The sequence below is a fragment of the Tiliqua scincoides genome, chromosome 1 (genome assembly GCF_035046505.1).
Source record: "Tiliqua scincoides isolate rTilSci1 chromosome 1, rTilSci1.hap2, whole genome shotgun sequence".
Classification (NCBI taxonomy): Eukaryota; Metazoa; Chordata; class Lepidosauria; order Squamata; family Scincidae; genus Tiliqua; species Tiliqua scincoides.
Window position 1 is genome coordinate 247,231,710 of NC_089821.1, and position 16,855 is coordinate 247,248,564.

The window sequence follows — 16,855 nt, forward strand, 5'->3', positions numbered from 1 at the left end:
GACTGGAATCTTTGCAAAACATTTCACCAGCTCTTGCAAGACCATTGAGTCGGTTTAGTTGCTCTTCCATCTCTTTCTGAAAGATCAACCAATATATTAACTAAAGGCCTGATCTTGTGATTTCTGGTCATTCTTCAGAGCACTGTACCCACAAGCAATTCCAAGACACATCAGCAGAATGATTCATAATGAATGACGCAACTCCAAATTCCACGATAATGACAAGGCTGGACTCAAAATACCAGCCACCATATGTAGCAAGTTGGCAAGCAAATGTTCTCTCTGTCCTTGTGAAACTCCATGAAGCTTGGCTCAACATTTCTCCTTTGCTTTACATCATGAATAGAGAGTCATCATCATCCACTGCAAAACAATGAGGGGAAATGCATTAAATTGTTTAATCTGGAGGACTGCACCTGAGAGTAACCTACAAAACAGTCTCACTCTGAACTGACTGGTGGTCATTAGACCTCAATGCTGATGCAATAGCATCCATCACAGCAATGCACCTTGGGTCTCTTGGGCAAGCCAAACAATCATCAATACAGGTCCAGCCTATTTAGACACGGATTTTTTATACACGGATTTGACTCAACATGAATGGCCACTGCAAATGAGAAGGAATGTGCTGATCCCTGGAGAAGGGGAAAAACGCATCCCTTTAAAATCAGTTTAAAAAACTGAACAGTCCTTTAACAATAGCCTCGTTAATGAGAGAGAGAGAGAGGGCAGCTGGCCGACAATCCATCAGTCCTTCTCTCTCCAGCAGACCCCTCCCTTTCCCCTGAGCATGTTTGCATTGGTGAAGGGAGGGACTGAGTGAAGGGCTTGGAGGATGATTGATTGATGGATTGTCTTCTTAATGACTCTTATCTTACATCACAAAGGTCATAAAGGCTGTTTTTAAATCACCGGAGCAAAGAAACTTTGTTTTTTAAATTGATTTGCTATAGTGCGTTTTTTGCCATCCAAGCGAATAATGAGGCTCAACCTGTAGTCACATCCTGATTGGCCCACTGGAAACAAATAATGCAAGAATGAGTCCAGTTGAATGCAGGAAAGAACTAGTTCCATTCCTAGCAAGAACAGGGACTAAAATTCAAGAGTAGCTATCATACCATTTGTATCCCAGCGACAGCCAAAGATATAACTGTACCAAACCATTATAACCATTTTTAATCCCAGGCTGCTATCCAGCCAAAGCGAGACGCTTCTGTGCATGCTTACACAGCCTGGAATCTCTGGCACCCTCTTAGCTTTTTCTAGGCCTTGAGTGAGCATCACCTCCTTTCAGTCAGAGAAAGATGGTCAGGTTCAGATCGTTCCAGGAAGTGGAGTTATTTATCTCTTGCTCTCAGACCTGCTGTCAGAAAGTGAACACAACATGCACTATTTGGGTTAGTTTTATCCTGTTAGATGGAAGGGAGATTGATGGGACTGTGCTGAACATAAATTATATTAAGGAGGGAAAAGATCATTAATCCATCCAGGGCATTGTTAAGGAGAAAGTCACCGTCTCTCAGCTTTGCTTCACTCATCCCTAGCCTAGTTTGTGTGCTTAGTGTAGTTTTTAGGAGATGAGACTTAGCCCCCCTGAACTCACCTTTGCCCATAAATGGCAAGGGTTCTGGACCCAGGAAGCCAAGTTCTTCTGAAATATCTTTGGCTCAAAGCTAGTAGATCCCTGAGACTATCCTGCACAATCTCTCCAAAGAGCTCCTCCAGAATTACTGAACTTGCCACTATATCTCAGGCTCACCACCTTGGATTTTGTCCCTTCCTGCTGTAACTAAAGGCAAGTTCACATTTGTGAACTGGCTGATTCTTTCCCTCAGCACTGTTGCCATCACACTGAAAGCTGTGGCCTGTTTCTGTATAGAGTGGGGAAATGAATTGCCCACTTTGTGTTTTGTGATCCAGCCCCATTGGCAATATGGTATCATGGTTGCACATGGATAGCCTAGCAGTGTTCCCTCTCATTCCACAAGGGCAAAAGGCAAACCTATAGAAAAGGGTGGGAGCAGCATCAAACCAGTCTGCAGCATGTCTTACAGTCCAATTGTATTGCTGCCATATACTGCTAGAACAAGTGTTTTCCAGCTGTCACAAAAAGTTACACTCTGAAGTGAGCAATTGGGCCGCCGCCACAAGCAACAAGCAACTGGCTTCGTGAGTGGACTTTGGACATCCCCAGGCACAGGAAAGTATGTGCAGGAGGAGGTGGTGTTGGGTGGAACAGGGCGGTGATGAGCACACGGAGAAAGTCGGATCGGGGAACTGGGCAAGTTCAGCAGCAGCAGTGTCCACTGAACCCTAACCCCCTTACTGGCCAAGTGATCTGTCCAAGTCTCAAATGAAGCAACTTCCTGACCAGATAACAGAAAGATTTTCCATTATGCTCCAGTACAGTCAGTCTATGCAACAAATGGAGATACACCACTGACCATTTGTTTGTTTCCTGATACAAACATATAAAATTTGGGCAGACTGAGGAACTTGCAGTGCCTTCTCCATCGGAGGGAGGCCACCTTACTCTCTGAGAACCTTGGTTCAAATACAGTTAGGGCCAGGCACTGAGGTTTCCTACAGACTACAGGAGAAGAACAGGTTGGCTTCTTCGTAACAGGTGGAATTCTGCTGCAGAAATATACAAATGACTTTACCTCAGACTCTCGAAGATATATCCCTTTGCCATCTTCACTTGCATTGTGAAAGGCCACTGTCAAGGAAAGAAGGGAAAAAAATGATTTGTCAGATATGCGAGAAGGAGGAGACTAGACTGATCACTGCCCCCCCATCCTTAAAATCTGATTGCCATGTTTGTTCTCAACATATAAAGTCACAATATATTGAGTTCTACCTATGTTTTTGCTGACTAGTATGTCACAGGTGTTGTTCTTGTACCTTTAATAGTAGCCCACTACACTGGAATTTAGGAGGCATGGAGGTAAGCGGAGGGAAAAGCTTCACCAACTAAAATCCTATATGCAACCCAGACATATAATTTCCTTGGGCGCAATCCTGCAGGAGGTGGGAAAAGGTAGAACTCAGGGATATGCAGTCTTCGCTAATTTGGATACAGCTGCCAAACCTATCCCACCCAGCCGCAGGGAGGATATTACACCACCCATTTGTTTTTGAAATTTTTGGCAGGAATGTAGCTGAGGAGGAGCAGAGTACAGCACAACACTAGGATGTCTCTTATAGCAAAATGGCAACACCATCAGCCAGAGAATTCAGGTGCTGCCTTTGAAAGATTTTTTTTTTTCCAAAGGATCTGAGTTGAGAAGAATCACCAGGTTCAGCAGAAAGCAAACTGGGAAATTTGCCTTGGGACATAAGCACCAATCTGTCCTGTTCCCAGATACAGACTGATAGATAAGGAAAGAAGGGGAAACTGGATCACGGCCTCCATTTCTGGGACAATGCTGGGAGGGGCATGGAACCACCGTGAATCCCAGAAGAGGGTCATTCAGACCTAAACATAGCTGTAGAGGCTGGGAAATTTCAAAGTTTCAAAGTACATTGAATCGAAGAAAACAGTAAGTGAAGAAATTTAAAGTTGATTTTGAAATTTAAAGCTGACGTTTATTAAATAGTGTTAGTGGCATGTGGCTGTAAGGTTGTGTAATGATGGGCTCCTCCACCTCAAAATTTACTACTACGCTACTCATTCTCAGAGAATATGGGCTGCTCATCCCCCACTGCATAAGAAGGCGAACTACAACTCCTCTTTCAGAAAACACCTGCTCTGATCTCAAGTTCTTTCACCTATCAGTCTTAAATAGCATTATTCTATGAATGTCTACTCAGAAGTAAGGTTCACTGAGTACAATGGCCCCACTCCCCAAGTAAGTGTGCATAGGACTGCAGTCTAACAGCCCAGTCCTATTCCAGCACCAGTGCAGCCATTCCAATGGGGTGCATGCTGCATTCGGGGGGGGGGAGTCACAAAGGCCTCCTCAAGGTAAGGGAATATTTCTTCCCTTACTTTGGGGCTTCACTGTAGTTGCATCAGTGCTGGAAAGTTGGATAGGACTGGACTCTTACAGCCCAATCCAAGCCAGCACTGGGACGGGGAGGCTGGCTGGCCTGCAACATACCCAGCGCAAGGTTGGGGTCAGTTGCAGCTCAGCCTGGGGTAAGGGGAATTTCTTCCCCTTACCCCACATAAAGGCACAGAAGCCCCAATGGGGCTACTCAGATCTGCACCACGTAAAGAGATGGTGCAGATCCAAGCAGCCCACAGCTGCTCTGGGCTACCCAGGATCAGAGTTAGGATTCAGCACAAGTGCCAGATCCTGGTCCCATCCCTGCTCACCCTTGGCTGCCCACGGTCCTGCCCACCCTTCCCTGCCCTGAAATGCTTCCTTCTCACCCTCCCCCCCAAACTCCTGCACCAGCCTAGCTGTGTCAGTGTGGGCTTACCTTTTGCACCGGCCCACGGAGCTTGGGCCAGCCTGCGGAGGCCAGCACACTTCCATGCAGTGGCCTCCCTCCTCCTTTATGGCACTTTTGCCACCCTCTTTGGCCAGCACAAGAGACTCGCACTGGTTGAAGGCACCGTCAGGATTGTACCATTAGTCATATATCAGATTTCCCTCCATTCCAGCATTCTCCTCCACAGGGACTCCCTGTCTATTGTATTGGCAACCTTCAGTCTCGAAAGACTATGGTATCACGCTCTGAATGGTGGTTCTGGAACAGCGTCTAGTGTGACTGAAAAGGTCAATTCAGGAGTGACAATCCCTTCCACGCTGGGAGCAAGTGCAGTCTGTCCCTGGTCTGTCTCCCTGGCTATGGGCCTTCCTTCTTTGCCTCTTTGCCTCAGACTGTTGGCAAAGTCTATTACACATTGACAATTCTTCCTGGCATGTCTGTGTGCCATCTTTTTAAGAGGAGAGCCCAGAATGTCTCAGGTCCAGAAGGCCAGTGAAATAGCTGCAAGAACTGTTTTCAATGGCTGCAACCTTCATCATCTCCTGGGGGCTGTCTAGTCCCTAATAGAGTAGAAACCAGAGACAGTGTGCAGATAAGCTGCCCTTGTTTTTTTTTCCCCACCAACTTAAGTTTTGTGCACTGGGGTTTGCCAAGTGAGTCATAAAGCAATAAATAGTTGAGCTATTCAGCGACCTCTCTTGCTGTTTGCACATATTCAATGACATACTTCAAACAACCCAAGATCCCTGCAGCTTTTTTGACCTAGCAGCTTGAAAAAAGCAGTGGGGACAATGCTGGCCAAGGAAAAATGGATTCTCTTCTCTTTTTAAATGAGTCTACATGACAAGAAACTATTTTACAGCCATAGAATTTGACAGTGAAGCCCAGCCTTGCTGGAAGTTCCATCATGTGAGAGAAATAATGTAAAGGATCCTCACCCCTCATGAGTTCCACCCGTAGCATGAAGCAGACAAAGTTCTCAAAGCTGATTTGCAGGCTAGGGGTCCCATACCGAATTGCTAGCAGTTTACAGAGTTCATTGCTGAGGGAGACACCTTTAGGAAGATAAGAAAAACCTCCGGTGACTGTTCAGATTGTCCATGCACAACACATACAATCATACTGAATATCATCCTGAGTTTTATTTATGCATTTTATTTATATCCCAGCCTTTGTTCAAGGAGGTTCCAGGCAATGTGCATTTTTTTTTCCTTTATGAGAGAGACTGACCTGCTTAAGGTTCAGTCAATTTCATGGTTGAGGAGAGATTTGAATCTAGGTCTCCTAGCCCAAGTGTCCAGTTTTCTATCCACAATGCACAGATCTCTATTATCATCATCATCATCATCATCATCATCACCACCACCACTGAACACAGACACTGAACACAGATCATCATCATCATCACTGAATAGGGGAAAGATAATTCAGCAAGAAGGAATCAGGATACCCAGAAATAATATCAGAGGCCTTGACTGTGAATATATATCTGCAGTTCCCAGGATCTTAGCTAAATCCTGAGTTGCAGACTATAACCAACCCAGCATATCCTGTGATGAAGCAGTATAATAAGTAAATGCACACAGTGGAGAAGAAGGCAAAAACCTTCTCACCCCTGTTGTGGGCAAACAATCCTTCTTGTGTGTTCCACAAGCCTTAGCAATCTGTGAAAGTTTGTACATAAAGGCATCAGTATTTCAAATTTTTACATCTGTCACTGTCATCTCAGGGTGATGTTTCCCTGTGCCTAAACACTGCCTAAACACATTCTGAGAACCCTTTCTTCCTTCTACACAACACAAGAGTTATTTCCACATGGCTTTTCCCCACGCTGCTGTGGTCAGGTTTGAACCTCACAGGAGGGGTTGTACCTCAGTAAAAGAGCATCTGGAGCTAGATGGAATAATGGTCTGACTCAGTCAGGCAAAGTCTATATTCCTGTGAAAGCTGGGACACAGACAGTCCTGATCATGTGGGTCCTTCTCAGCCCAATGACACCTTGCCAGCTGACATCAGAAAAAGTCTGTTTGGCATTAACATGCATTTAGTGGAGTGGCAGAGGGAAGAATTAATATTGCTAAATGCTATAGCACTTAGCGGTTATGGTGACTATCCACTCCAGTGTTGTACAATGAGGTCCATGGCTTGGATGGCACACCACAGAGACTCCCGCATGACATCATGCGGCAACGCATTCTGGGACTACCCGGAAGTCCCAGCGCCTCCACTACTACAGTAGACGTTGAGCTCTTGCTGCCACAGCTCTAGTCTCACAGAGAGACATGAACAGTCTCCAAGAGACTAGAGCTCGCAACAGCAACAGCTCAGCCTCCTCAGTGATCGCACAGCCACTCAGAAACTAGGTGGAGCATGTGTGCAATCACAAGGGAGGATGAGCTGACAGGATAGGGGAAGCTCTGTCTCCCCTACATCTCCTGACCGCACATCCCTGATCCACACCTATGTCTAGTCAGAAGTAACACCACCAAGGGATCTGGGACAGCTGCCCAGAGCTTCCCGAATACCAAGATATGGATGAGTATCCTTGTGGACCATGTGACTTTTAATTAAAACTTCACATATAGGCTAATGGGTTCTGAGCTGTCTGTGACAGATCAGGAGAGAGATCTTGGGGTGGTGGTGGACAGGTCTATGAAAGTGTCGACCCAATGTGCGGCAGCAGTGAAGAAGGCCAATTCTATGCTTGGGATCATTAGAAAAGGTAATGAGAACAAAACAGCTAATATTATAATGCCATTGTACAAATCGATGGTAAGGCCACACCTGGAGTATTGCGTCCAGTTCTAGTCACTACATCTCAAAAAGGATATAGTACATAAGAACATAAGAACAGCCCCACTGGATCATGCCATAGGCCCATCTAGTCCAGCTTCCTGTATCTCACAGCGGCCCACCAAATGCCCCAGGGAGCATAGTAGAAATGGAAAAGGTGCAAAAGAGGGCAACTAAGATGATTGCTGGGCTGGGGCACCTTCCTTATGAGGAAAGGGTATGGCGTTTGGGCCTCTTCAGCCTAGAAAAGAGACGCCTGAGGGGGGACATGATTGAGACATACAAAATTATGCATGGGAAGGATAAAGTGGATAGAGAGATGCTCTTTACATTCTCACATAACACCAGAACCAGGGGACATCCACTAAAATGGAGTGTTGGGAGGGTTAGGACAGACAAAAGAAAATATTTCTTTACTCAGCGTGTGGTCAGTCTGTGGAACTCCTTGCCGCAGGATGTGGTGATGGCGTCTGGCTTGGACGCCTTTAAAAGGGGATTGGACAAGTTTATGGAGGAAAAATCCATTACAGGTTACAAGCCATGATGTGTATGTGCAACTTCCTCATTTTAGAAATGGGTTATGTCAGAATGCCAATGCAAGGGAGGGCACCAGGATGCAAGTCTCCTGTTATCAGGTGTGCTCCCTGGGGCATTTTGTGGGCCGCTGTGAGTTACAGGAAGCTGGACTAGATGGGCCTACGGCCTGATCCAGTGGGGCTGTTCTTATGTTCTTAGCAGGCTGTTAGTACAACAGCCACAGCCTTGGACCAATAGAAACCTGGATTGGAATGGGGATGGCCTTGAGTACATGAAAGCAATGATACTAATGATGATGTATGACCACTTTGGTCTGGAAGTCAGACTTAGCCTTCTTGGTACCATGGAGAAGTTTTAATATTAATCAATTTAGAAATTACTGGCATGAAATATACAAAACTAAGTGCTGGGAATCACTGAAATTTAAACATCTGTTACATGAGGAGCAACAGAATCTGTAGTGGAACCACACGGAAACCAATTAATAATGCATTTCTTAATTTAATCACTCAATGTGTGTTAATTTGATATTTGAAATGCAGTATCTTTTAATTACATTATGCTTTAAATTATGATTGGTTTACTGTTGTCATATGGTGCAGCAAGGAAATTGTAATTAATTCTAATTTCAGTTCCTTACATATTCCGTTCCTAACCATCATTTTCATACTTTTCATTAATTTCAGCTAAATCAAGCTAATTAAACTACAACTTGAGCATCATTAAGACCTGAAGTAATCTCATTTAACAAAGCTACACTTGATCCAGATACCTTACCATCGTTTACCTTAAAGCTATTTCAATCATTTAAAAAAAAAAATCTTGCAAGTGAAGATTAATTTTCTGATTCAGTTCATTTCAGAAAAACTTGATGGGACAAACAATGTATGCCTGCAGACGCACAGAATTGAGATGAATGAAGATTTTTCTGCTATTACTGCTGCCTTTGTGTGGACAGTACTACCAGTTTGTCTGACCACATCTAAAATATATGAGATCTGGACAAACAGAAGTCCTGTTTACATTGGGGTATATTGAAGTGAAGTTACATGATTGATTGACAAGCAGCAAATCTGAGTAGTTCAGATAATAGGAATGTGTGTATGAACCTTATGAATGTGAAACCAAGAGTAAGTCTGATATAAGTAAACAGACTCCAGGCCTTCTGATAAAAGATAACCTGAATTTGGCTTGTCTGTTGCCTGTCATGTGGTAGAGCAAATGCACAGGTCTTTCCATGCAACAAGTGGATGAGACAGACCAACACAATTTATCCCACACATGTGCTTCCAGCATTCCAAACATTACCATAGTGGCAGCAAGCAATATAGCCTCTAAAAAAGGTTTGTGGTTTTGATCAGTACTTGGAAGGGCCTCATCTACCTCACAGGAGTGTTGTGAGGACAAAAGCAGAGAAGGAACCATGTACACGGCCCTGAGCTCCTTTGAAGAAGAGTGGTATAGAAATGTGAAAAATAAATAAGGGCCAGTAGGGCTCTAATCCAGAAATCAGAAATATTCCCCTCCTAGAAACTCCACTGACTTAACTCTTCTAACATAACATCAATTAAAAGTTGTCATTGTAACAGCTAAATTGATGGATTATATGTACAGGTTTAAAATAAATGTTGCACAAACCAGCCACTGTTCCACAGCATCATTTATATCCTGCTCTTCACTCATAAAACCAAAAAGTTCAAAAACAAACTACTGTATAATCAAATCAATCAATCAATCAATCAAGAGTACATTAAAAAAAAAAAAAATCCCTCAGAAGTCAGTAAAGGCTTCTGAACACAAAGGTCTCCTCATTGTCTCCTCCCAGTCTGTATCCTGTCTCTTTCAAGAAGGTCTACTGAAATACACTGGAACTCCTATTAAAAAACCTTCCCGAAAAGCTTTGGCTTTTCTATAACCTGTCAGTTCTCACAAGGCAAGTGATGGGCACCTGCAGCAGAGCATAATGAGATACGTGTGATGGGCAAAGACAAGCCCCTAAGGGGAAAGGGAGAAATGTATCCTCACACATATACAATCCACCCAGACCATTAAGGGTTTTGCCAGCACATATGTATTGAACGGAATCAGGGCAGATATAACATGCACCTGATCAGCCAGGTCTGCAGTATAACTCTCTCTGAACCTTCATCTATTTTGTGTTTTCTGCACGAATGTAGAACAGAGACTCATTTTCCTTCCTCACTTTGGTCCAATCCTATTCCTTGACACCAGTGCCAGTGCAGCTCCACCAAAAAGGTGCATGCTGCATCCTATGGTGGTGGTGGTGGTGGTGGGGGACTCAAAAGCAAACAGGAGGTAAGTAAAATATATATATATTTTTAATGGGTTTCCTTGGACAAACACCACCTATTTTGGTGGTATATATCCAAGGAGGGAAAAGGGGTGGGGAGGTTAAAAAAAAGGGGAATAAGGTCTGGAATAAGGTCATTGCTGCTGGATCCACCCCCTCCCTTTCCTGCCCCCTCATTCTTCCCATGGAATGCACCAGTCCTCCTCTTCTCTGCCCACAGCCTGTCTCCGCCCCTGACTTACTGTTTCTGACAGTGGTCCAGTCGCAGGCAGAGCATCATGTTTGGTGATGCCACAAGTCAATCTGCACTGCGTGAGTTCCACTGTGAGTTCCAATGACAGCATTCGGCTGACAGTCTTTTGTGAATGAGCCCTACAGCCTCAAGCACCTGCAGCTCCTTTTAAAAGGAGAACTGTTTGCCTTGTAAGTCAGACCATGAGTGTGTGATTGGCAGTGGACCTTCAAGATGTTTGACAGGTATCTTCTCCCAGCCCTGTTACCTGCAACTGGAATTCCAGGGATTGAACCCAGAATATTGTTAAACATGCATATGCTCTACTATGAGTGAAGTCCTTTACCACCTGTGAAGCTGATCCAAAGTAGGGATGCTGATGGCAAAGGGCAGAAGAGCTCAGGTGGTCTTCAGTAGAACAGAATGACTGCTGCATAGCTTCTGCTCTCCAAGGGCCAAACGAGATGTTACATGAGAGCTCAATGTTTAGAAATCGCCTCATGATGTTTCTGCCTCAAAAAGCAGTTGTCGAAGAATTTCAGCTGGGGCTGAGAAGAATCTAACTCTTCGCCCTGCACCAATTCCCCAACTTAAGTGGCCCCTTGAAGCTTCTATGAGTCACTGAAGAAACAATTTTCTCTGATGCACTGAACAGGCTTGGGAGGATAATTTGGGTTTGGGCCATAATACGAGGGTTACAAATTATAACATGTCCCAATCTAAGTCTCCTCAACAACTGCTTTTTAAAATATGAAAAATACATGGAGTGTTCCCATAATGTCTAAGCTGGCTCTCACTCAAGAGTAAAAGCATGAATGTTGATACTTATGAACTGGATTATCACAAACGCTACTCCCAATAAAATGATCCATTTGTACTCACCTATTTCCTGCATGGCTGCCTGCAACTCTGCTTGGTCCAGGGTTCCTGTATGGTGAATATCTTTTTTCTGGAAAACTTCCTGTCACAATAGTTTAAAAATAAAGATACATTCATCAAGCGTTATGAATTAAAATGAAAGCATTTCAAGCAGGAGAATATTTGTCTGGTCCTTTCACCCATCACCCCTCCCCGCTCCACTGCTGTTTTTCTTTCACATCAAAGGATCAACTTTCCCCAGTTGGGGAAAGGTGAACATACTTACTGGCTATCAACCAAACAACAAGAAAAACGAAGCTCTAAAACTGTCTACAGCTACAATCCTGAACATTTACTAGTAATTAAGCCTCACTAAACATAATATTTTATTTTATTATTTATAGCCTGGATCCTTTTGGGACAGGGAGCCATTTAGTTATTTGATTTTTCTCTGTAAACCGCTTTGTGAACTTTTAGTTGAAAAGCGGTATATAAATACTGTTAATAATAATAATAATAATAATAATAATAATAATAATAATAATAATAATAATAATAATAATAATAATAATAACATGAATTTTAAAAAAAGAACACTGTAAATGCAAAACCAGTTTAAAACCAAAACAAAGAACAGCGAGTAACTCAAAAAAAGGAATAGAGCAAACACAGCAGGGTTTATGTTCAAAGATACATGCATACGGCTGCACTGCAAATGAGCAGGCAAAATGGTGGGGCGAACAGTGGCATAGCTGGGGGGGGCAAAACGGTAAGTATTGAAGGTGCCCCAACACGCTGTGTAAGCGGCCCCTCTTATTTGCCACTGAAGCCATTGTGGACAGCGACAGCAATGTGCAGATGCTTGCTGAACCAAACGGTGTCTCCTGCACGTTGCTGTTGCTGCCCGGAATGGCTCCAATGACGAGTGGGAGGGACTGCTTACACAGTGAGTTGCAGCACCTTCAGTACTTACTGTCATCGTCGTCGTCCCCCATAGCTACATTCCTGGGAGTGAACAAACCAGAGGATACAGGGAGAGGAAGTAGCTGAACCTCCAGTGACACAAGAATGGTAACTTCCTTTTCCACAATCCTTCATTGCTCTCTCTGTGGACTGCATCAACAACTGCCTGGTTTTCAGTCAACACTAACACTGGGGCTACTACAATCATGAGGTGATTGTAGTGAAGTCATGAGTCTGTGTGCACCCTCCACTGAACCGTCACCTTCATGTCTTTCACAGCGATGCATGCAAAGTCAATCACTCCATACCTCGTAAAGAAGTAACTTCTTCCAGAGGAATCTAAACTCTTGAATGTTCAGTGTACCAGTACTATTCAACTGAATTGTGTTGTTAAGGCATACAATATCTATGCATTATTGGGGAAAAAAATGAAATCATAATACCATGTGAAATAAAAATAATAGAGGTAGGCAATCATAATTTTCATTAGCCTGATCCCAGAAAAGTAAGTCAGTTTATATAGCTTAAAAGTAGAGAAGTAGAGAAGGCTCTGATGATTCCTTTTTTTCCTGCTTCCACTAAAAATGTGACTCAGTGCTAAATGCAAACAAAGTCAAAGACTTGCATTGATTTCAAGTGTCTTTGAACTCTGCTCTAGGGGCTGTTCTTCCTTTTTCCCAAAATCAATGAGTGTTTCTCATTAACGTCAAAGTCGGCACAACCTGCCCGGTCATGACGAACTCAGTATGCATGAGTGTAAAAACTATCCCACACAATCACATGCCCTGCTCCTAGCTTCATGATCCACACTGATACGCTGGTCAGCTTGGGAGCAAACAAGACAGCCCCTGCCCCCATTTGGACCCACCCCTGATGTAACCATTCCTCAGGGCTAGGCAGCTTGACCTTCTGTCTCAGTGATCTTCAACCATCTCTACCATCTTTGTCTGCCTACTTGCCTCCACCGCTACTCCTGGAATTGGAAGAGGGGGACAAAGGGGAGGAGAGTGCTGAGAAAGAACGTCAGGGAGTGAAAGGAGTGGAGGCTGGCACATCACTTGATTCGGCATGCCACTCCAGGAAGTCTTGGGCCAGCTCTGACTATAACTCAGTGGTAGAGCACATCTCTTGCACAAAGTAGGCCCTAATTTCAATCTCTGGTGTTTCCAGGTAGGACTGAGCAAGACCCTTTATCCTGAACACCTGCCATTCAGTTAAAAGATACTGTGCAAGATGAACCAATGGTTTCACTCAGTAGAAAGCAGTTTAGCACAATCCTAGACTCTCTGGAAGGGACAGCCATCCTCAACATGGTTTATGATCTTGGTTTCAAAGGAGCATAATGCAGCAACCTTGCTGAAGGTTGGCAGATCTGGATGGAAGACCTCCTGAAAACCCTATGGATGGTGGTATTGAGTCTACAATGAAACAAAGGTGAACTCTTATACTCTGATCACAGTCAATCAGACTAAGAACACATACTTTTTCTCCACTCCTTTAATCCCTTGTTTTTCAAAGGAGCTTATTTGATGTTAGAAACTTATTAAAGAAACGAGCAAGAATCCCTTTATTCTATGCAATAACTCAGGGAAAGGATTTGTGCATCCAACCAATATAGCTAGCCCCCAGAAGGCAGGATACATCTAGGAGGGCGAGGATACTTCGGCAGATATCCAAACTAAATCTCAGTCCACAATTCTGAAGACCTAGAAAAGGAAAAATAAAGTCACTGAAAAGAGCTGGGCAAAAAGACAACTAAACAAATTCACAGGAAGAAAAATCACATCCAAGACCCACAAGATAGCAATTAACACCCAACTTAGCATGAGTTTGGGCAGAATAAATTGTGAGTTTGTTTTATATTGTAATGATGTAGACCCAGGCACATCCATAAAGCCAACTGAAGCAGTCACATCAAGCAACAGTTTGGTGGGGGGTGCCCATCTTGGTCTGCCTACTTGCCTCTACTGCTCCTCTTTCTCTTTCCACACCCTGGACTGGAAAAGGAAGAGGGGGGCAGAGAGGAAGAAGAAAGGTGTTGGGGAGAAGAATGCTGAGCCAGAACATTGGAGAGCGAAAGGAGCAGAGGCTGGCACATCATGGGGTAAGGGAGAGCAGCAACTGACATGCCACTTCAGGCATCTGGAGGTCCTGGGCCAGCCTGTAATGATGTGGCTAACCTGGAGATGATTCAGAAGACAGCCTGATCCTATTCATTAATACTCAGAAGTCCCTAGATGCACGCTCAGAAGGCCTGTCATAAAGAATACAGTATACACACTTTGGCCTAAGTTGGAAATGAATCCGTGAGAAAAATCACTCTCTCTGACCTCGGGGTCTCTCAGCAGATGGGACATGAGTATCCTGATCAGTCTTGGAATCTTGGCATATCCCCCTTTGATTCAAGAGTTGTTGGCATCCTTCAGTCTCGGAAGACTATGGTGTCATGATCTGAATGGTGGTTCTGGAACAGAGAGTCCTCTCCAGTGCACGAAGCCTGGGTAAAGTAGGTATGGAGGATAGGCTGTTACCCATGCAGCAAATCCCCCCTCTCCACGTCGCTGAAATGGTCCAATGGAAAGGCAGAGGCCAATACGATTGGTTCCAGCGGCGTCGCAAGAGTTGCCAGAACATGACTGTGTTCAGCCATGAACTGCCTCAGGGACTCCGGCTCCGGATTTTGTCTCGAGGTTGACTCCTGAAGCCTTTTCCATAACTGGATGTAGCCACAAGGCAGTGGAGGTTTGGCATCAGAGTTTTCCTTCTCTCAAGAAAGGAGAGAAGGAAAGAGTAGGTATGTTTAAAAGAGCTAACACTTGGTATGAGATAACCCTGCACCTGTCCGGCACGGGTTCTCACTGAAAGTGCGGGTATTGTCAAGATCAAGGATTTTGGCAGTGTTTTCATTAATTCAACAGAAGTCTCTTTTGGAAACAGAAGGAGAACACACAAGGACCCTGTGCATTTCCAAAACAGAGCAGGGCACCACTGGAAGCTAGGAAGGACCAAACCCGAGGTAAGGTAGATACATAATTCAGACAGATCCCAGTTAGTCTGGGAGTGAACCAAAGCTTTTTGTTTGTTTGTAATGTTTTCTAGGCACATCGAAAGTCCCCCTGTATTCAACAGAACTTGCTTCCAAGTGCGTGTGTTTAGAACAGCTGCTGGAATGACCTTGAGAGAAGTCACTTTTCTCCTTTTTGTGCTTGATTTCTCCCTTGTGTAGCTCTACCGGCTGCTACTGAACAAGGCCATGGATAAATCTGACAGTTTTGTGTTCTCTCTCCCTCTCTTTCTCAGCATCGCTCAGAGACAGAACAGATAGACGAGTTAAAAGCATGGAGCCGAACGTTTGCAGCCCTACGCGAATGACAAGAAATGAAACAGAAAGAGAGCCTAATCTCGTTGCAAATCATGATTATAGATTGCCTGCAGACTTCCATGGAGCAGGCGCCAGGCTCATAACTCACCGATCCCTTCTCTACAGAAACTGACGATGTTTTAATCTCATTATAGCCCTGTTTATTAAATATGAATCATGCACTGTAAAGTTTGGAAATGAAAGCCTTAAAATTGATTGCCTATGAAGAATAAAAGATGAGCCGCACAGCCTGGTTAGTTTCCTTATAGATTTCACAATGCCTCTGATGGGTTACTTTGGAGAAATACTCAAGCACAGATAAAATAGCCATCTGTACCCACTCTTGGGGAAGCTAAAAAGACTGGCACCTATTACGGAGATGAAAGGTTGGGGCTTTTGTTGTTGCTGTTTACTCTGAACCTGCGCCACAAAAGCTTTTATCTCATTAACCTCCTGAGCAGTTCCAGATTTTATTCATCTATGAATGGATAGGACTCTTCCACCCTGTTCATTGATTGTGTTTGGTGTGTTTTGTTCCTATGTTTGTAAGTTGGATGTCTGGTGGAAGAATGGTTAGGAAGAAAAGGGATCAGATCATTTGGGTACTCTTCAATTTATGGGGCTGTCAGGTGAAACATTCATCTAAGGGGACATCCACTAAAATCGAGCGTTAGGAGATTTAGAACAGACAAATAGGAATAAAGAAAAATATTTCTTTACCCAGCCATGTAATTAGTCTGTGGCACTCCTTGCCACAGGATGTAGAGATGGCATCTGGCCTAGATGCTTTTAAAAGGGACAGGTTTCTAGAAGAAAAGTCCATCACAGGTTACAAGCCGTGATGGGTATGTGCAACCACCTGGTTTAGAAGTATCTACCTCAGAATGCCAGGTGCAAGGGAGTGAAACAGGATGCAAGTAAATTGTTGCCTACTGTGCTCCCTGAGGCATCTGGTGGACAACTGTGAGATACAAGAAACTGGAATAGATGTGCTTTTGGCCTGATCCACCAAAGCCCTTCTTATGTTCTTATGTTTTAAGGGTATGACAAAAACAAGAATGCTATAAACATTTGCAGTTAAGTACATGCAGCAAAGTTCTCAAAGCTCCTTTCTATGCAAATGCATATAATGAATACAAAGTTTTAGAAGCCTATCCAACAGCATAACACAGCAAGGCAGCTTCCTGTCATTATCCCTGCTTTTTGCAACTGCCTAGTAGTTCATCACATGACACAAGGCAACAGAGAAAGAAGCGTCATGAACTAAATACTTCAGTAGAGATGCATCCAAGACATCACAATCATTTCCAACCTAAAAGAAGTCCACCAGTGTCTCAGTGCACTCTAATGCTGTGCATAT

General features: G+C 43.9%; 1 protein-coding gene across 1 annotated transcript in view; it reads right to left on the minus strand.

Moving 5' to 3' along the window:
- Positions 1-336: 336 nt before the first annotated feature.
- Positions 337-16,855, minus strand: part of CAPN14 (calpain 14) — a 47,643-nt gene continuing 31,124 nt past the window's right edge. The window contains exons 16-21 of the mRNA XM_066623309.1: positions 13,776-13,840; positions 12,443-12,511; positions 11,196-11,274; positions 5,379-5,495; positions 2,664-2,719; positions 337-363 (exon numbers count right to left, since the gene is read on the minus strand). Of these exons, the coding sequence (XP_066479406.1) occupies positions 337-363; positions 2,664-2,719; positions 5,379-5,495; positions 11,196-11,274; positions 12,443-12,511; positions 13,776-13,840 (413 nt within the window). The remainder of the gene's footprint in view (positions 364-2,663; positions 2,720-5,378; positions 5,496-11,195; positions 11,275-12,442; positions 12,512-13,775; positions 13,841-16,855) is intronic.